The following is a 21,633-nucleotide window of genomic DNA, read 5'->3' on the forward strand; positions in this document are numbered from 1 at the left end:
TCCCTTTCCAAACATTATGAATCTCAAACAATTTCATTAGTTCCAGGCAAAATTTTATTTTCAATGCATGTGCTTACTTGCAAGTGTTCTACTTAGTGTTTGGCACTAGCAGCTGTATGTACTCTTGCTAAAACGGCAGAGTTCTGTTCGCTAAAATACAATATCTGGATCAGGCAACTTTAGATGCACATTTTCTACTCCGAAGTAGAAATTTCAATTTTTAATGAGCTCTGTTCATCTCAATTATACCTGGAGCAAAGCAGGGAAAAAAAAAAGCCTTAAATTTACCTTTGAGGTTACACTAGTCAGTCTCAGGGTACCAGGAAGATGTTTTCTGCTGTGGTTGATTGGGCACGGGTTGGATAGACAGGTACAGTTATTACAAAGTCAAGTGCTAATCTGCAGAGAAAGTCATTTTCTCATACATAAAAGATTATATCATTATCTGTAGTATAATCCTCACTATAAGGGCTTTACTCATTGCTGCTATAATTCATTAAAATTCAGCTGCAGATAAATAATGAATAAACATGCTATTTACTTACTGCAGTAGAAGCAGTTCCTGCCCTTCCTTGTGATGGTAAATGCAGACTGTGCAGGGTAAGGAAGCACTGCCCTCACCTGCTCCCGCTCCCTCCCCTGCCCAGCCCCGCTCCAGGCACCAACAGGATGGCACTGAGGAGCCCACACACTTCAAGCTGCGATGGCTTACCTGGCCTTGCACTTGTCTTTTTACATCCGCAGAGAAGTGAAACAAAGCGTGAGCGACGCCACGCAGGCTGCCCAGCCCCACCTCAGGCTGGAAAGGAAGGCTTGTAGAGCAGGGCGCTGCGGAGAGCCCAGACACCTTGAATGACGACTACAAAGAAGCTTAGCGGTTGCAGTCTCCTTCCCCACCTCTGTTACACGAGGAATGGAAGCCTTCTACTCATGTAGATGGGGTGAGAAAGATCACAGCATTAGGAACACACAAAAAAACACCTCTCTGGGAAACCAGGATGAAAGACCACGCTGCACGGGCCCAGGCCAGAAGAGAACACCACGTGGCCACCCCTGCCGCCACCCAACAGAACCATGTTCACCTGCAGCAGGGGACTTTACTGACCCCTGACAGCACAAGATAAAGGCACAGCAACTGCTTAAAAACACAACAAAAGAAACAAACAATAAAAACTCACAGAACTGACAACATGATGTGATTTCTACAAAAGTTTTATTAAACCTCAAGTAATTTTAGATGCATGTATTTTTTTTTGTGGAAGACTTGAATAACAACTCATTTTGGATAACAAAATGCGGTATAACTTTATCCCAACTGCCAAACCAATGCAGACAGGTAGCAGGCAGGGGGCAAAGAACAGTACAACGAGGCTAGAAATATTTCTATTTCTACCTTCACAGTTCAGGCTTCAAAAAAAAAAAAAACACAAGACAGCCATCAGCACCAGTTTGTCACCTATTGTAGAATATAAAAAAGCCCCACAATTAGAAAACCTCAAAAAACTAGATTTTTTTTTTTTTTTAAGTACAAAAAACAGGTTATGGCTTTCTTGATTCTGATTTCTTGCAGCAAATAAGAAAGCTTGAGGCTGAACCACACTAACTGAAGAGTGGTTTATTTTTTATAATTATGCACTAAAGAAAACCAAGGAGTGCAAACAGCATTAATGTATACTGTTGTACACCTGTGGAGAGGCAATTTTCCTCACTGGAGAAGCTTTTCTAACTGTTCTCTTAGCAGTTGCTCTGCCGCAGCTTTCTCACCCAGAACACAACTATCCACCTGTGCAACTCAAAAGCAAAAACTCCTGGTGCTTTGTTTTGTCCGTGTTTCTCTCCTCTCATACCTCTTGCATCCGCCGCCTCGGATCAGCATCTCTCTGTAGGCCAGCTCTTCCTACAGTGTATAGCTCTTGCCTCTTTAAATGACAGCTTAATACACATGCCTGAAAAAAGGACATTTCCAGAACATAGCTGCTGAAATACAGCCACTATTCACCACCTAAATCTAAAATTTTTGGATTTGTCTGGTCAGTTCTTAGGTGAACGTTTTTAAGTGAGGGAAGAGATGACAAAACAGAAAATGAAGAACCCAGCAAGAGATATGTCCAGTCAATACAAGTTGAAAAATATGCTTGAAAGTTGTGGCAAATTATAGTTTTTCAAAAATGCTTATGAACTTTGAGACTTCATGATGAGCTGCAGTGCCAAGGGGCAGATACCTTAATCCCTGTGCAGACAAAAAAGATAATATATATAAGTAATTTGTCAATTTTACAATAAATGACGTTACTAAATATTTCAAATATTTATCAATTATCACATATCTAATACATCATATATCAATGATGTATTTGTCATTTATAAGCTTTATTGTTAATTCTAAGATACAGAGATACTTACCACATTGTGAAAGAATCTGCAAAGGTGCTTTGCCCATGGACACCTGAAAAACAGATTTAGATATACAATTCTTAATCCATTTTCCACAGGGACAGACCTACCCCCCAGTTTCAGCCACACTAACAATTCAGCTTCCAAATAGAGAGTACTCCAGCATCAGATGTACAGTAAAAAAAAAAAAAAAAAAAAAAGATAGACCGTAACAGAAAGGATCTAATCAGATTCTCTTGGATTACTGCTAGAGCGTACTGTAAAACCTCACAAAATCTGAGATAAAAAGAGGCATTTATTAGAACCGCAAGTTTTTATATGAACTGAGTTATATTTAACAACTGAGTGAAGTTAGGACTTTTGTTTCCTAAGATACATACAACAAAGGCTTGGGGGGGGGGGGGGAAGCATTTTACAAGGTAAGTTAACTCACATATTCATGATTTCTACTTAAGAGAGTTACTAAAAAGTGAATTTTCAACATTACTCTGCTGCCACCTGCTACGTGTGAATTAAAAGTGCCAGAGCAGGCAGTTATTCTGCCTTCTGGTATGCAAGCATCGAGTCATTTCTTTTTAAAACTATTATGTCAATACATTATAGGATGTAAGGTGATAGAAGTTAATATTTTCCTGCACAACCCAGGAGAGCAAGGATTATATTTAGGAATATCTAGTGGTCTCCATAGTGACTTATCAGTGTTTTATCATCATTTGTAATCTAAACATAGTACTCAGACATTTTCAGAGCTGTTTTCCACTCCAGCAGCTTTGTGCTGCTGGTCAAATAGTCTCTTTTTTTAAACAGGATAAGACGGACGAGCACAAACTTAATCCTGTCCTCAGTTTGCATTACAGTGCCCAGATGTTCCTGAGTCTAGTTTTTAATAGGGATTTACTCCCTCACCACCACGTGAAACATCTTTTACAAGTTTAAAAGAAACGTTGACATCTGTACACCCATTGTACTCTGGCAGATACACAACAATATACATTTTGAGCTAATTTGAACTATTTTCTCTAAATGAAGTTTTATGCAACATTATACCTCCCTAGAGTCCAGTGTCTAAGTTCCAACTAAGGTTTTTGTTGTTGTTTTTATAAACCTAAATAGAATGAAGGGAGATGACAGTGACATTAAACTAACAGAACTAGACTGCACCTTATGATACCTTGACTGGTTACGGTTGCACAGAGCAGACACAACATAGGGCACTGGGAAGTTAGAAGGCCATTTGGTTGAACAGGAACATAGAATAATTTCAAATCTACTCAAACTATCACATTCAGTACCTTTACCATTGCTAATAATAAGGAAGTATATAAACCAGTAATTAATTTTGAGTTAAGCCTGTTAATTAAGAGAAAGCTACCAGCACTGTTGCAATGTATAATGATTTGCCGTTTGGCTATGATAAAGATTAACACTTACACATGCAGGTTTTCTGTAATTATATTCAGAGCGAACAGACCGATAGATTGCATCTTCTTATGTCTGCAAGTCAGGAACAGGCAAAGGAACTCACCCACATACTGGGGACCAAGGTTTTGCCACCTAAACAACATAAAACCAAGAAACAGAACATACCTGTTCAACAACAAAGACAAATGGAAATATCTGCGCTGCTTCTCTCTTGATGCTACTTTCTCATACTTCAATCTGCTTTAAAAATAGTAGCATCTCATTATAGGAATGCGAAAAATCACAATTTCCACTTAAAACCTTCTGATTAACAGTACATCTATTACGTAGACATAGCAATACCATGACCAGGCATTCTTTTTCCAGCTGGAACTATTTCACCGTGATAGGGGTTCCCATCAAGGAAAGAGACTTCAGATTGCTGCAGCTATTCCAGATGTACCTTTACTTGGCCAATAAGCATTACTGCTTATTAAGAAATACTACAAAGCTTTATCGCTGTATGAACAGCTGCACTGGGTCAGGTCAATGGCCCATCTAGCTCAGTATCCTCCCTTTACAACAACCGCGATATTTATTTTGGCCTTCTGCAAACCAGACACACAGAAGGAGATGCCCTAGATACCTCTTGTTTAAAGGAACAGATAAGGAATAGTGCTAGCTCATACAGATCTGAAGGAAATTAATTGTTGTCTAAGTACACTCTTATCTTCAACAGCTCATGAACTACCTCCTTAGGTCTGGAGTGCTATTTTCATGCTGGTTGTACTTGAGTCTTACAGCAATTTGCTTAATTGCTTTTCAGTCCGTATATATTTTGTTTCCACAACATTCTCTGTCATCCAAATTCACTCCTCCAAGTGATACAACCTTAATCCATCTTGTTTTGCCACGTCAGATTTCCTTTACACCCCCTGGTTCTTGATCTGTTAACAATTATTCCCTGGTCACCTTCAGCACAGAAAGCGTGATTTTATAGACCGTTATCATAACTCCAGACTCCGATGGCTGAGTCAAGTTAACCAATTCCTCTCACAGAGGTCATTCTATACCTTGAGAAGAGGTATTAGGATCACGCACAATATTCAAAACAGATGCATCATTTATGTAAGTGTTCTATTGTCTATTATTTCCCATTGATTCCTAGCATCTTATTTGCATTCTTGACTTAGAACACTAGGCTGGCCATTTTCAAAGAGCTAAGGATTGTATCTTTGCTAAATGCTACTGCTTCGAGATTGCTGTTAATGTTTTCATAAACAGATTTCAGGAAGCAAGTGTTTACTCACAGTTTTAGCATTGTTGCTTTCTGACGACTCAGATCTCTCAAAATCAGATTGACAGTGCCATGGAGAATGTGCTCCTGATAGGAAAGATGATCCAATAACAGCCTCAGAGCCCAGAAGTTATTCTAGGAAAAGAAAAAATAAGGGCACTGATTTAACTTAATTGCCTATCATTTCTTAAAAAAAAATACGTAGAAGAAATTAAAGGTCAGAAAAGCTTAAGGGGAACAACACCAGGTTGGTGTTACACAGATTTTAAATATAATCTGCTTTAATTTCTTAGAATAGAAGCCAATATCTAGGACTCACCCCAAAAGCCAGGGCTATCTCTAGGAAGGAAGTCAAGTATGGGAGATCACAGAAAAGCATCTGTTGTACTGCTTGCACTGCGAGAATAAGACAAGCCTCATGGTGTAACTGCAGGAAGAGATATCCACAAGAAGAGACGTGTATTTAGAAGTCTGCTTTCCCACTACTTGCATATCACATCCAATCAAATCAGCACTAAGTTACTACCATTGCAAGCACACAGGCTGGATGATAGACACAACATCCAGAAGAATCTTACAGTGACCAAAAGATGGGGAATAAAACAAGTATTTCTGTTTCTATAGCATGTTTCACCTGGGGCTTTCAAAGTCCTCACAGAAACATGAAGTCTCATACCATCACAGTCAAGTAGAAGTGGAAGAATTAAGGGGAAAAAACCTCTGGCCCAGGAGTCACGTACTTGGAGAATAACCTAACTGCAGTTTCCTCAAGAGAGATAAAACAGAGTAAGATTGCTCCTTAGATAGGTGATTGTATTTAATAAATAACCCATTTCAAGCCACTTTTAAACATGCTCCACACCTGAAACCATTGTTCAAAGCAAATTGGGAAATTCCGTGCTATTCTGAGTTTTGAGACAAACACACTGTTAGTATCAAAGGATAGTTTCTAATTTGAATCAAACAACACGAGATTATTCTATGTGAGAAGTTAATACAGAATCACTGATTACCAACCCTCGCTTTATAGATGCATAAATTTGGACAGCGACAAATTTAAATTTCTCCTGAATTGAAGATTTTCTTAGAGTCAGACCAAAACAGGCCCTAATAATTTCCTTACCTTCCAAGATTCCTGCTCTAACCTTTGGACTATGTGAAGAACAACAATCTTATGCCATTTCCCAAAAATCTTCAAGCCCCCTCTTAAAAGCTTTTCGTAATAATACAACTGCAGTATCTTTGAGAGCTATAAACCAAGTTGTCAATTTCCTTATTGCCAGATGCACACTTACTTGAGGAGAGAAAATAGCAGGTGGTAAAGAAACATTAACTTTTGCCTTCAGTTCCTGCAAGAGACTGCCACTGGCAGCCAGCACCCCCTGCAAAAGAAGTAATGAGTCACAAATCAAAGAGGATGCCTAGCTACTCTACAAACAAACTGCCCAAGACGATCTCCTTTAAAGTGCTTTTACTTATTTTTCAGCATTTTTACAGACGCAGTTGACTGTTCAACAGCATACACAAGGAAAGCTGAGGCTCTGCAACACTAACTAAACATACCATCATTTTAACCTACTATGCTTAGCAGACACTTATTTCTGTTCTTGTCAAGAAAACACCCAGATACTGTCTCAGGACTATTTGAACACATTTTTCTTAAATGGCTTTCCTATCCATTTTGCTGTTGTCTGATTCATCTCAACATTAAACAATATAGAATTAGTATTCAGCATTGAGCTGCAAAAGGAGTTAATCTATTCCCTGTCGCACTTAATGTTCCCGAATCACAATTTTTCCAAAGTCTTACGTTTGGCACATACTATAAGAATATTTGATGAAGTAATGTAACATTAACCTTAGTATTTAAAAGGATGAGGCAATGCCCACATCCAGTTATGTCTTGCATAGCCAGCAAAGACAACAGGTTCTTCCATCTCAAAGCCCCCTTTCGGTTACCTCTTGGAAGTCAAGCGGTGGCTCTTTCAGGGACAGAGGATGTAGGTGCCCACTTTTTTCTAGCAAACGGCTACTACCCAAAATCATGATGAGGGAACTCCAGCATTTAGGCTGAAACACAGCAGAACGTTTGTTTTACTGAGTCAAATCCACGCTTAGCAAGCTTTAGCGATCAGAATAAGTCCCCTTGACATGCGGACTTGCATTCATTCTTCTTCCTCTCTCTAATGGAACACCCAGGCAAAACTACACCCAAATTACATGTTAATGCTTGGGGTTTCCCAACCTCATTTGTCAGGTTGCAAAACAGCCCACCTATTTTCCCTCACCTGCAGTAAGAGGCTTTTTTCACCTGTTTTATTTCTATTCTATTGCCCATCAACAGACATGCTGCTGGTGTGATCATTACAGCCCCACTGTAAATAATCATAGCAGTAAGAACGTATACATATAGCAAATTTGATTATCCTTACGTTGGCATACTGCTAAACTCAGTAAATTTACACAAGCTGCATACATACAACATTTGCCATAATTTTATCAGACAGGTTCCAGCTAAATCATTTACAAAACTTGACATGTTTTGTGACAGAGCGCAGAACTATTATCTGAGAAAAGAGTTTGTTTTCTCCTCTCCCCCAAACAAGACTTTTTAAATGATCAAAAACCCCACAAGTAAAACAAAAGTCTCACAAAGGTATGAACTATTCAGAGAAAAGGGTCCTGACAGTAAATCCTTTCATTGAAGAAGTAACTGGACAAAACAGATAATGTACAAAACCACTCAATGGGGCACAGAAAGTTTTAATACAGACTCACATTCCTGTATAGTGACAGATTGCTGTACAGGAGTTTGAGTGCCTGCTTAATTAGAACGCCATCCTTCAATGGAGACCCTGCAAGAAGAAAAAATCCAAGATTTTTTTTTTTTATTGCCTGAATAACTACAGAGTATGGATACAACCAAGATAATAATTTAGTTTCAGATAGGTTTCTGTAGAAACCGAAAGAAAAAAAACAAGCATCTACAGCTATTTTTTAGAATATTTTGCTGTAGTTTTTCTATTCAGAACCTACATGCTATCCTGGAAAACTGTAAAAAAACTGAATGAAGTTTAGATTTTAGAATGTTATTAAAATAAAAGCTGTCATTAAGATTCTAAACGTTTGAAAGCAAGAAGTTACACTTGCCGGTTGTAATCCAGGGCGCAGGGTCTTGAATATCCTTTCCAGTGGGGACACTGCCTGTTCTGAACATCTTCAGGTAGGCCTCAAACTGAAAAGGTGTTAGCCGACAGGCAGTGCAGCACGCAAGGCTATTGACGGGAAACAACAGAGAATGCGCAGCATCAAGGAAGTCTCCAGTTTTACACAAATAGAACGGGATTTTATCTCGAAGGTCTCTTAACCTGGAAAAAAGAAGTGAACGAATACTTGATTTTTGTTCACTGGAAGTTTTACAATGTATATGTATATACCTGATTAAGTTTGAAAACTAATAAGTTACATCCAACAAGGCAGAATTTAGCTGCAGTACGGTATTATTTTCACTTGGTAAACAGCTGCCAAAATCCTGCTTTTCTTTCTGCCATTTTATTAGGCATTGAATAAAAGGACAGACTGGGACACAAACCTAAGACAAAGAAACAAAAATAGCTATTTACCCTTTGGTATCATTGCATTTCACAGCTCTCAGGTAGCGAACAACTTCTTTATAGCTGGGGAGAGAAAAAACAAGTGGGTAGGAAAAGAAAGAAAGTGTTAAGCTGTGTACATGTCAAATATTACAATTAATGAAGCAAAACAGTAGTTCTTCCCACATAAGAGATATTGCAAAAATAGGATGGAAATACAACTGGCAGGAAGAGAGACTGTTGGAAATAAGTTCTATAAAGCCACTTCTGAACACAGCAGATATCTGAATGAAGGAGCTATCCACAGACCATCTCTGCACTCTAGAAAAATAGAACAGGAGGCTGAGAACAGGAGCATCTTGAAGTGGACTATATTCTTTTGAACAGAAACTACAGAAGACTCAGAGACCAGAACACGCTTTTTTTCTTTTTTCTTTTTCTGTCTTCCATCTAGTCAGCCTTTGACAAACAGAGCACATTTTAAACATCAACATCTAAAACCTAGTGAGATTATAGAAACAATGAAATTTTCCACTTCTACATTCCTTTCAGGTCATGAAGTGTTCAAATGTCTTGATTCTATTATGAACAACTTCAAAAAGTAATGGCTTTGTTGACAGGAAGTAATAGGAATGAGCAGCTTCAAATATATATATATATTTTTATATATATATATATATATATATATTATATTTTTATATATATATATATATATATATATATATTATATATATATATTTTTTTTTTTTTTGCATGTTTCCCCATAATGCAAAACTGCTACAGATGTTAGGAAAAGACTACATTGCAGTTAATAACAAAGTTGAAATTATAAAATGAAAAAACCAAAACAAAACAAGACCAAACCAATCTCACTTCATTTTGTCTACTAATTTCTCCACTCGAGCCTGTATGACAGGAAGCGCTTCCCACAGAAATATTTTTCTTCCTTTCTGTGTTCTTTGTCCAGTGGTATTCTGGCCTTTTAGAACAGTGGTTAGCAAGACATGATCCCATGGCACGACGTTCAAGCTAGAAGCACAAAAAGAAACGTTAAGTGTATTTTGTTGGTGTGCCACAAAATATTTCCCTTAAGTAACATGAAGACTTACTAATAAAACATTTGAAGTTTACAGTTCAATTTGAGGGAAAGAAACAAAATTATCAATATACACTTCGCAATAGCATCAAACAACAATTTCTTACTACGGTAAGGACAGGATATGAAGTAGCTAATACTGAAACCTTCCAATAAAACGCACACATCTCCAGCACCATCAATGAAAGAACCATTCTATACAGCTGTTTTCAGATCAGCCAACTGTATGAAAATATATTTTGTAAACAAAAAGCAAAAAGAACATACCTATTTGAGAAGCCAAAACAGTGACACGGAAGTGAAATGGACTGGAAAAAGTTAATAAACTTCTCATATAAATTTTTTGGGAAGTCACACAACACCAGCATCCTCTGAAGTTGTGTTGTGATCCTGTTTTAAATAGGAAAACAAAAATAAAATGCTAAAGTTAAATAGAATTGTTATTTAAATTTGTAAAAAAAAATCCCATGGGAAACTACTTTACAGGGAGTATATACAGATTTCTTTAAGTGTCAGACAGTTTGGATCTATAAGCTTGTGCTTTAAGATTTGCAGTAAATACGGATATTGCTTTTATATTATTAATTTCAAACATCAATGAAAGCATGTATTCTGTGGTCTTATGTTTTAAAGAAGATCCCCGCTGAGTGTGCAAGAAACATTGCAGCAACGTACTGTAAGCTCGATAAGGAAGCTGATCAACCTGAGCTCCTGGCAGCTTCAAAGCTTGTGAAACCATTTTTGTCTTGACTGAAAACTGAAGATAACACACTGACACAAAGAAGAGCTTAATTCTTTTGAAACTGGGGGAGGGAGGCAAAGAAAATCCTTTTACTGTTCTTTTAAAGTAAAAAATTAATAAATTCAAGAATAGTCATTTAAAATGAAAACTGATATAGGATTTAGGTTATACCTGTCATAGAGGTGAGAATATTAATTGTTTTTGAGTGCTCCTAAAAAAAAGTTAATTCTTAATTCATTAACCTTCTGTTGCAAGTGAATTTGAGGTTAAAGGTGAAAAGCTAAAATGAGAAATGAATTAAGCCAAGTGAGCGAGATGTCCTCATTCGTTAACCTCTGGGGGAACTTTACTATGTTACATCCCCAACTACTCCATCCCAGTGGAGGACTACAAGGCTGCTGTTTTGATTCTGAACAGATGCTATTTACTCTTAGGCTTAGTAACCACAAGTAGCTACCCAACACCATCTTCTGGTCTGGCCCTACAGAACACTCCTAGATTACAGTCTAAAAGTAATCCATCTTCTTGGCTTTGAGCTCGCTATCAAGTTAGTCTCCTCTGAGGCAACAAAGAAGAGCTGAGTGTTTATGTGGCTCTAAATAAGGCAGATACTGCTCTTGTCCTTCACAGAAAGGGACTAATATGTATATGTAGAGATGCTAAAAAACCCTGATGTGTTGCATACAATCGTAGAATATGAAAGCACGCTGAGGTCCCTGCTTATCAGGCTGACTGGTGTGTGTAGTTTTTTATACTCTTCTGTCCGTCCCTACACATCGGCAGTCTTCACACGTGCTTCCAGCTCTCCATACTCTGCTCAAACAAACCAGTGCCTAACATAGTGTATTTAGGTCCTGTTCCCTGGTGCTACAGAACCATAAGACTCCATACCTTTATTTTAGAGCTGTGCAAGTTTACTTACGGCTTTTAAAAGCTAAAGCATGCACTCAAACCTCAAGCGTAAGCAGAATGCTTGCATCTAGCAACCATCTCATTGCCATCTCAGCATTATGCGATAAGTCTTACCTTTGCAACAAATACGGGACAGCAAGCTTTAGCGAATCAATATGACCAAGGTTCTGCCAGCTTCTAAGAGGGGCACAGATGGGGTGGGGGAAAGAAAAGCACTAATTAATTGGTTTTGTTTTTTCCTGCCTTCTCACCTTCTCTGTACACAACTGTTTTAGACAACACTTTTTTCTTAAAAAGCATTGGGAGCTATCATGCTAATAATCACTCCAAATTGATAAAACAAGTGATCGAAGCGTAAAACATTCTAGATTTAAGTTTTTCAGCAGTACCTAACCAACTAAAGCACAACCCCTCCCACCCAGTCACAGGAAAGCAGTACCTAACCTTCTAACCTGTTGTATTAGATCATTGCAGGCACATCTGTGCTTGCACGGGGCTGTGTATCAGCCCACAAGAGGGCTGAACCACATCCCATGTGAATACGGTGAATCCTGTGGGACTCACAGTAAGTGTACAGAGAAACCTACCCAAACAATGGTTCCAACCTTGATAACTCCTCAAAAATAACTGCAGAGGAGCTGCTGTTTCTGGCCTGTTGAACTAATCCACACCACATTCACTGCTGCTTTTTAAGAAGCCTTGAATTCTAGCTCCAAAATATTTAGATTCTGTTAAGCAAAGTTCCAGGACCTTGCTCAAGCCAGACAGCAATCAAGTATGAACCAGCCATAATATAAGCATGAAAATAAAAAACAGACTTTAAACACTGTGCTGTTTATTTATTGTTCAGTCCTCCCAGTGAAACAGGTCAGTTTCCACCAGACTTATGGGACAGCTCTAAGACTTACTACCTGAAAAACATCACGTCCTCCCTTCCAGTTCAGAAGCAGATGTTTCCTCACATAATGCAACTTGCACACATTTCTTTCAGGAAGGCTCCCCTGCCTTTTACCTTCTCCCTTAGAATTGATTCCCACCTGCCACCACCTGCTGTCTGTTACCCTCCCCGCTTCCAGTTCCCATCTCAAATTCCTTCATCGGAGATCATCTCTCTCCCTCACGACTCAATCCCATGCAACTTCTTCCTCCCACACGCAACCTTTATCATTCTCTGTTCCCCAGAATCCCTCCCTGCAGTCAGGCTCATTTCTTCCTCACGCATACTCATTTTCCTCTCGCTGTGCTGCAGCCAGGGCTATGACTTTTACACTGTTCCTACCCTTAATAAATGGAAAACCAGAACTCTCTCACTTAATCTCCCCGTTTTGAGGAGCAAACAGAGATCACACACTAGATATGGAACTGGATACTTACAAAGCAGGGTCTTTATGAAGGGCTAGCTCTTTAGCTGCTCCCAGAAGCATGACAGCAGTAGCTTTAGGATTCTCTCTTTCTGCCTGATTTAAAAATCTTGTTACCAGTGCAAAAACTCCAGAGTACCTAAGAAAGTTAAGCAGTCCATAAGTCCATAAAGTGTCTGGAACGAAATAGTTTGTAAACAAATAGCAATTATGACCATCCTACAGTTGGAAAGCAAACTAACTTGCCTTTCCTTGAGAATCTACGACACGGTAACATGGCATTTGCAAAGCATTACTTTCAGTATTTCAAAGGCATATACCACTGAGTAAAAGCTAAACCCAATCCTGACAAATTAGTAAAAATACCGACTTTAGTTTCATGCTTTCCCAAATTGTCATAATGAGGAATATTAGCAACTGTCTTCACATAGCACAAGAGACATATTTAAAAATATACTTAAAGGAGTTTTTGAATTGAACTGGATGTAGTTTAATTGCCCACTGACCAGTTAGGTTCCCTCAGCTGTTTCTGCTATCTCAGATGCCATGATTCTAACTAGCATGTAACTAAAGGAAAGCAAACCTGCACTGACCAGTCCGTACTGCTAGTTCTGTTGTCACTTACTTGTATACAACCTCCGGGTTGCGTGATCTGCAGATATTGCATTGGCCAGGAGGTAACTTTGGGAGACAAAAGCATTCATGTTGTATGGGAGGTATTTTTTCTCCAATCAAATACTTATTATATTCCACAGAAAGTTCCTGGATAAAATTTATTAGAAGACTTCCTAAGAGGGCAGGCAGAGATGTGAAACTGTTAGTGCATCAGTTTTCTTCAAAACTAAAAACTAAAAGAAACAGCAAGACATTCAGAGGTACCCTATGCGAAATATTTGTCAAATCCCCTGCATGCAATCTTAATGGCCAGGCATGCTTTGGTGCTTCTTCCAGGGGGAGAAAAGCAAGAAGCAAAAAAACAGACCTGCAGATCTGTCTGGTCTGTGTACGGCCCAGGAAGGGGATAGCAAAGAAAAGTTGCTACCTAAATAATTCACCAAGCCTTTGCAAGGACAGCTGCAGTCCAGACAAGCGGTCCTCATAGACTGTAAGTATCACTGAGCCACAGACTGAGCAGACACAGCGAGCCACAGGTCTCCCAAGACAGTATAAGTGCACTGTGCTTACCACCATGCCGAAGGTCTGCGTCTATTTCCGTGAGCTCCAATTTGAACATTACAAGAACACCAGCCAAGGCAAAATCACGCTGGTCCTTCCAGAATTTGCTTTTGTTATGTGCATTGCAGTGACAGAGGGAAGGGGTCATCCAATTCTGGCACTATTTCATGAAAAGGGAAAAACAGGGAAAAGTGTTTTTTTTTTTTTCCTCATTCCAAGTTAAGCAGACAAAAAGTTGTTCCTCTACCTTAGTGAAGGACTAGAATTCATTTCACGCTTTACACAGCTAGTCAAAGCCACAAAGAGGTATTCTGACAGCTGAAGCAAGAGACCAATATGGCAATAGCTTGTTATCGTGGCTTTAAAAGAAGGAAAAAAAGCCAGGCCCTCCCTCTTCCCCCCAGGTTTACCCTCATTAGTGAGCACCTTACAGGCAGTTAGGGTTCACACCCTCCCCATTGTAAACTGGTAACAGAGGATTGTTTTTGCATGTTTAGGCCAACTTTACTCAAAGTAAAGTTTGCTGAATTCTAAAAAACAAAAGCGAAACAAAAGATACACAAAATCCCTCCCTCTAAAACAAAATAAAAAACACACCAGAGAAACAAACAAACAAAAAAAACAACCCAAAACAATGCTCCCCCCTACTTCACCCCCTACTTTGGTTAGGAACATCTAAAGTTTGACCTTTGCCTAGGGCAGTGAGAATCAGTCCGATTTAGTGCAATGATTCCATGAAATACACCATGTACCCAAGGAAAACAGGAGGTACATTTGTTTTTATCAAATGAGTATCTACCCCAACAACTTACTGGAGTACTAGAAATAAATCCAGACACTGGCCATGTGTTAGTAGTGCTGTGAAGCTGACTGAGATGAACATTTAGGAGAGGAACTGTTAAAATAATCAAATTTTAAGTTTTGTTTATTGTTTTAGTGTGAATAAGACTGATGTCTTTTAAAGACTTAAGGAATTCAGTTTACTCAAAGTTGTGCATTTTTTTACTACAGTTCTTCCTTACCTCAGAAGCTAGTTTATCACAAATGTAGCAGTAGCACTGACTGCAAAAATCAGCATTTTTTCCAAGAGGCGAGCACGTATCACATTCCATTCTCCTGCAGAGTTAAAAAACAGAACATTACTTACAAAGCTGCTTGTGACCTTACCCAACTCTTTCTGTTTGTTAGCTGTTAAAATGCTAACAAGGTTACTTGACAAGGTGGATTAAATGTAGGAAAGGAAACCCCCGTATCATCCTCCACATCAGGGAACATACTCAAATGGGTGTAGCGTACAGTCGTATCTGGCGTGGGGCATCACATTTGCTTGTTTACAGAATGTAACCATGAGGTCACCTTCCTCGTCTACGACCTCTTCAGTTTTCTCCTCTTCCACGGCGGTCTTTTCTGTATAAAAAAGTCTAAATTAGTAGAAAGGTAACTACAACTGGATAACAAAGTCATCAGCTACTGACAAATCATTCTTTAAAACACTTTAAGATGCAAGTTTTCTTATAGTTTCATATGACGCAAATGGCACACAGGCCTGGGACAAAAGACTTGAAAACACTACCCAAAGAGCGGTAGGAGAGGTTTTTACAGACCTCTCTTGTAAGGAGAGCTTCGCAAGTGAAGAAGAGCCCAGTACTTACCTGACGGGTCTACTAACAGAACCGAACTCCCAAGCGTGCTCTCAGTTTCGTCGTCGCTGATCAGGATCACACCCTGCTCCTCGTCCCCTTTTGAGGACCCCATGGTTACCGAAGGTTGAAGGAAGCGCCACGCTGTTTGGCAGCAAGCAGGACAGCAAGCTAGCCCCCACTTCCCTCAGAAAGACCCCAAAACGCCTCCCCCAAGCCCCAAACCCTCCGAGCCACCCTAGGGACAGCAACGCCCAGCCCCGATCACAACCAGCAGCTCCCAAAACTCCCCGTTTTCCACCCAAATTTCAAAGAACGCCAAAAACAAGGAGGGGAGGAACAAAAAAAAGGCACAGAAGGGCGGGAGCTGCCCCCCGTTGGCGGGACGGCCGTCGGAACCACCGCTCACCGCCCCGGCCCCCACCGCCCCAGGCCCCAGGCGCCCCCCTCAGGCCGCCCCCTCACGGCCCGTCCCCGTCCCCGTCCCCGTCCCCGTCCCCGTCCCCGTCCCCCCGCTCCCCACCGCGCTCCTCAGCGCCCCGCCGGGCCCCGCCACTCTTTGAACCTACAACCGCTTCCGAGGCGGCGACCCCATTAGGGCAGGCCGCCCTGAAGCCGCCCGGCGCTACTTCCGCCCTCACAGCGGGCTGGGAGGGCCCTGAGGGGCCGCCATCTTTGGTGTGGGCAGGGGTGGGTGTGTCTGTGTCTGTGTTTGTGTCTGTGTCGTTCCTGGGGGCATGGCTGGCCCCCGGGGTGGAAATAAACCCCTCGTCCATCACAGCAAGGGGGAGAACCGGCATCAGGGCAAGGAGTGCCCTGTGGTGTGCGAGGCCTTGTAGGAGGAGAAGTGGGAGGCTGCCTCTCACGCCTATGGCAGCCTCCTTTTGGATCTAATTTAATTACTTTAAAGACACCCGTGGCGTCCCCTTTTGGGGGTCTCCGTGACTGAACCCCACAGATGTGGCCCCAAACACCGCACACAGTGAAAGAGTCACTTCCCTTCCAGCCAGGCCCAGCATACACCATCATGGCAGCTGCTCACGGAGCTTTGCTGCTCTGGTCATCGCCAGGTTTCTGGAAAAATCTCACGGCAGATTTCTCCTGCTGCCAACCCAGCAGGTGATCAGCGAGGAAAGGCCCACGTCCAGCAGATGTTTGGGATTTCCCAGTAACGCTAGATGGTACCAGAGCTCCACACTGAGGCCCCGGCAAGCATCAGCCGGTGGGACCGAAAGTGCCTCAAAAGTGGAAATTCTGATACACAGGAAGCTGAAGATGTAAAGCTGCAATATATTCATAAGCTGTTGGCAAAATAATCGCCTTTTCTATGGGAAAAAGCAGACAGGGTAATTGTGAATGAAATAAGGACACTTTTCACGTTTCAGGACAAGCGTAACATAGTACTGTCGGTTAAAAATTATCAGCAAACTGAAGGTATTACAGAACTTGTTAGGAGAGCATATTAGGACTAATACCCATGGAATGGAAATTTTTCATTACTAGTAGTTAATAGTACAAGGAAAATCTAGGAAGTATTTTGATTTAAGCTGAAACTGCCATTAAGTCATAAAAACGTACTACTTTTCTGGTATTGTTAATAATAAAAACTATTGAAACAACACTTGGAATATGATTACCTTTTTCTGTAAGAGGCTGCACACATTGCAACACGCTGCTTGAAATATTAATGCATTAAAAAAATGCCTTCCTGCAAATGAATATTTATTTCATGAATAATCTTTAATGTCTTCGTAGCTTTCAACTCATTTGGCAAAGTGTTTCAAGTTTCTGTGCTTACAAGGAAAAATTTAAACCTGACACCTAAATAGGTGGCCTGATTTCAGCTGCGTGGAGCACTTTCTGTGGAGCCATCATTTCCTTCACATAGTTGCCTCTGTAGCATGACAGCATTTTAACAGCCCAGAGTAACTCAACACAGCAATTTAGGTGATGAAATGAAGTATTGAGATAGCAAGGAGAAATAATAAAGGCAGAACTGGCACTTGGCCAGCAGAATTTTTTGAAAACTCCGCTCTCATGCAGCAGTCCTGGGAGATGATCTTATGGCCAAATATGGTCAGGACTCAGTGCTGTGTTTCATCCAAAACACAGCAACACTGGTGTTTCCTCTCTTTCCAGATGAAGAGTTGGCGTCGGTGTCCTATTTTTAGTGGTGTGGGTGTAAAGTATGTTGGTTAAATTTCGTATCGCCTCAGCTCAGTCTGCTCTGCCACGCAGCGTTTCATGCCCAGACCTAGCAAAGCTCTCAGTCTGGGACTGACACCACAGGCTTCTGCTTCATGGTCTTCATCTTGTAGGTCAGTGACTTTTGCATTTGGGGTGAAGAGACAGCTTTCCTGCTCCTTGAGCCCATAAGCCAGACACAACTCCCCATCCTCTGTTAAGACAGAACAATGAGAAAGCATCTGGTGAACTCCCATGGCCACTGCAAGAGTACCGTATAATACCACTGATTTAGGCTGGCATGCAATGCATTTCAATTCCAACACACCTGGAAATGCAAATGTATTCTTCTCTTTTTATCTCTAGCACATGAGAGAAGTAGCTTCCCCATCACCTCAGAGCACTGACTGCTTTGCTGTGCACTTGTCCCTGTCCTTTCTGTGCAAAGGCAGCAGGAACCTTGTTCTGCTGCTTGCTGGGGCTTGGCACAGCGTGGGCTCGTGTTTGTCAGGTGCCCGGAATGGGAATAAAAATTTATATAGGTGTATATTTGGGGATAACTGGTAGTCTCAAAATAAAGAAGTGGAATATAGGCAATAATTAGCAGCAGGTTGGGAAGTGAAACCTTAAGGGAGGAATGGACCAGTCTGGACCAGGTCAAGGAATAACTGAAGATGCAGAAGACTTCAGCTCAGTGGGAGTGAGCTGCTGGGGACCAGGGGAATGGATTTCTACCTCCAGCTCCTGAAGTAGAGGTGGAATTCCTCTCTGACTGGAACATCAGAGCTGTAGAGCAAACAGACCATTAAAACATCCATTCAAAAAAAAAATATATTCACGTCCCATTTATATTTACTGCTGCTTCATTCTGTTGAAAGTCAAAGGCCCATTTGTATCCGATGAAAGACTTGGGATAGATCAGTCGGCTGGAAAAGGCTCAGAGGATTGAGACCTACAATTCCCCTTGGACGAGTGCTAATCCATCAGCCTGCTGCGCCCGAGCAAGGTGCCGCAGATCTGTGCCGGCACTGCGAGCTGACTCCCCCTCGAGCTTGTTGGCCCCGAAAAGGATGTTCAATGCTAGAGCTGTGAAAGAGATTCTCCTAACGGAGCTGCTGGGAAAAGGCTTGCGGTCATTTCCAGCTACCTTTGGCGTCTCGGCAGAGTTGTTGCCTCTGTTACGGGCAAACTTTCCACGGTGCCTTGAAGGCGGTCCCCCCTCCCCTTGATCTTTGAAGTGCCTCCGAGCATTGCAATGGGCTGACGAAGTGTCATCTGCTGTGTGGCAGCAGCTCTGCTCAGGTTTCATACGGAAACAAGGCTTACGTGGTTATAATGTGTGCGTGAGTGAATGACGGGCCCTGTTTGTGTCCAGAAGTCACCAAGGTGGGAGGGAGCCATCCTTGTTCTCCAAAAGCTAGGGTCCAAGAGGGAGGGCTGAAAAAAACCAAGCCTCACTGTGCGTTAGCAGCTCTATACCTCTGTCTAAAGCAGACCAAGATTTTACTTGAACCCTGATTTTGTGAGGACATGAGATGCATGTGGTGACAGCCCACATACAAATGCCACCCCCGGTAATTACTGAGCTCTGGTGCTGATTTCAACCAAATGTACGGCAGGTAGAAGTTCCAAAAATGTAGTGATAAGAGATGTGTGTGTGTGAGGGAGGAACCCTCGGTTTATGCCTTTCCTGAATTCAACCCTGATCCAAAACCTTCAAATCTGGGAAGAGGTGGGGCAAAATTCCCCATCTGTGGAGAAGCCTTGGTAGCGTTCATGCCTGTGCACCACCCATGTCCCCAAGCAGGAGAAGCCAGCGGAGAAATAGTGTCCCCTACAAAGGGGGACACCCCTAATACTGTTTGGTTTTTAAGCCCATCAGCCATGAGGAACGAGTCTGTCGGAAACCAGGCTCCCTTGCTTCCAGCACTCACAGGATGACCCGACTTTTTCATGCTTGGAAGAAAACGGTTCGGTTAGCTCCTTCCCATTGTAATTTCTTCCCTTCCCCAAGATCAAATAAAGCAGAAATGAGATGCCGTGAGAAGGACCGCTCTCAGGGTATTTCGGGCCCTGTAAAAGCGGTCTGGTTTGTTGGCTTTTGGGGGGACCCCAGTGGGCCAGGGCAGGGGGACCACAGGGACACAGCCACGCTGAGTCGCTGCTGGCGGCGGGGTGGGGACAGAGGAGGTGGAGATGCTCCCCTCCACGGCAGCCAGCAACTCGCGATTTAAGAAACAGATGAACATGAACAGCGTTGGAATGCCTTCAAAAATCTGCTAGCACTCTCCTCCCTGCCGAAAACTGAATAAATCCCCTTCGTATTCCAGGCTCCTAGCGAGACCCTGAAATATTATCAGTGCTCTTTGACACCCTACCTGCCCCTCATCCCACCTGGCTTTCCACAAAACACATTTCCTCTGCTTTCAGGAAAAAAAAAGCCAGGTTCGCTCAAGCTCTGACACTTCTCTAGCACTGGGGTGATCGAGTCTCCTCTGTTTTATATTTGGTATTTTAATAGAGTTTCCTTTTAGACCTTTAATGAGTTTTTATTCCCCTTTGTATATCAGACGCTTCAGTCCGACCGACAGTTTTACTCACCCCATGTGGAGTAATCTGAACAGCCAGGACAACCTCTTATTCCTGTGGCAAGGCTTCCCCTGCCAACATTCCTCCTTTGCTCACAGCCAGGAGGATGTTTTGACCCTTTCCTCGCCACTGTCCCTCCCATCTCAAGCCCCCCGCAGGGACCTTCCCGTGATGCAGCACCAGGAGCGTGCCCAGCGCACAAGTGCCTGCAGCTCTTTTTCAGGGAAGGAAAAAAAACAAAACAAAAAACACAAATTAAGACAAAAAAAAAGCTCACGGGATGTGTAGCCTTGTGGCCATGCTGGGGAGCTTTTATAATTTGCACAATGCACACCGATGAGCAAACAGCTGGAGAACAGGTCTGGCTATGGCTGCTTCATTTATTTGTAATGCATCCTGGAGCCCAGTGCAGGGCGAGAATAAAACACAGGACAAGGATGCGAGCCTGAGCAGCACGGGGGACGAGGCCGTCCCCAGGTCCCCATCCCTTCAGCCAGGGATGGACGCCACGGTGGGGGCTGCTGCAGGATGCCCAGGATGTATGGGACTGCATACATGGGTGTTTTAATGGCCAATTTGGAGTGCAGATAGACATTTTCCTTTGAGTGCCAATCTGTGAACAGAGTTTTAGTTTTGTTCTGCATTTGGGACAACGTAGGTGCCTTCTCCTTGCTGCAAGGCAAGCAGAGTGGTTACAGGCATTTCTTGTGCTTAATTACACACGTCCAGTGGAGTCGTATAATTTAAAAACATATGCCATTAAAGGTTACATCTTAAGCACAGCCTTGGCTTTTTGATGTTGCAGAAGTCTTAGACTCATCTGCTGAGAATTAGGAGGTTATTATTCTGCGGAAGCTAATCCAAATTGCTTATTATCCATAGGCAGAAAATTAAAGGAATATTTAAGCCCATTCCACAGATTGCAAACTTGGTGGCATAGCTCTGCAACCAGTAGTATTAGTATCTTGCATTTGATAGCTGCCAATAATTTAAGTCAACTGTTTAACATCTGGCATTACTATATAATGTCTGGCTTAAGCTGTAACCCTTTTTTCCCCCTGCTTTTAGAAAAGGTTTTTCTGCTTTGAGAGAATTTTGATTACTAAAGCCCTTCCTAGGACAGATTTATCCTGTGATTTAACATTTTGTGATGGAGTCTCATTTTGAATCAGTTGAGTAATTGGCAGTGACTTTGGTATTAAACTGATTCATGATGTACATCCAGGCCCTTAAATAATTTACCATTAT

The 21,633-nt window shown here is 41.7% G+C and overlaps 1 protein-coding gene across 2 annotated transcripts; it reads right to left on the reverse strand.

Moving 5' to 3' along the window:
- Positions 1-1,198: 1,198 nt before the first annotated feature.
- Positions 1,199-16,233, reverse strand: LOC118256397 (uncharacterized). Of its 2 annotated transcripts, none has more exons than XM_035563333.2 (20): positions 16,182-16,233; positions 15,625-15,756; positions 15,250-15,379; positions 14,995-15,088; positions 13,982-14,132; positions 13,422-13,584; positions 12,810-12,935; positions 11,550-11,612; positions 10,049-10,171; positions 9,559-9,714; positions 8,716-8,769; positions 8,243-8,460; positions 7,871-7,947; positions 7,052-7,162; positions 6,388-6,474; positions 5,412-5,519; positions 5,106-5,227; positions 3,826-3,948; positions 2,404-2,446; positions 1,199-2,230 (listed from the first exon to the last, which is right to left on the reverse strand). In XM_035563333.2, exons 2-20 carry the CDS (start codon positions 15,725-15,727, stop codon positions 2,153-2,155), a joined length of 2,130 nt encoding a protein of 709 aa, XP_035419226.1. In that variant the 5' UTR covers positions 15,728-15,756; positions 16,182-16,233; the 3' UTR covers positions 1,199-2,152. The 2 variants fall into 2 exon arrangements, with proteins under 2 accessions (XP_035419226.1, XP_050569740.1); XM_050713783.1 differs by having other exon boundaries at positions 16,136-16,193.
- Positions 16,234-21,633: the final 5,400 nt, after the last annotated feature.

Source organism: Cygnus atratus, chromosome 15 (assembly GCF_013377495.2).
Source record: "Cygnus atratus isolate AKBS03 ecotype Queensland, Australia chromosome 15, CAtr_DNAZoo_HiC_assembly, whole genome shotgun sequence".
NCBI classification, from domain to species: domain Eukaryota; kingdom Metazoa; phylum Chordata; class Aves; order Anseriformes; family Anatidae; genus Cygnus; species Cygnus atratus.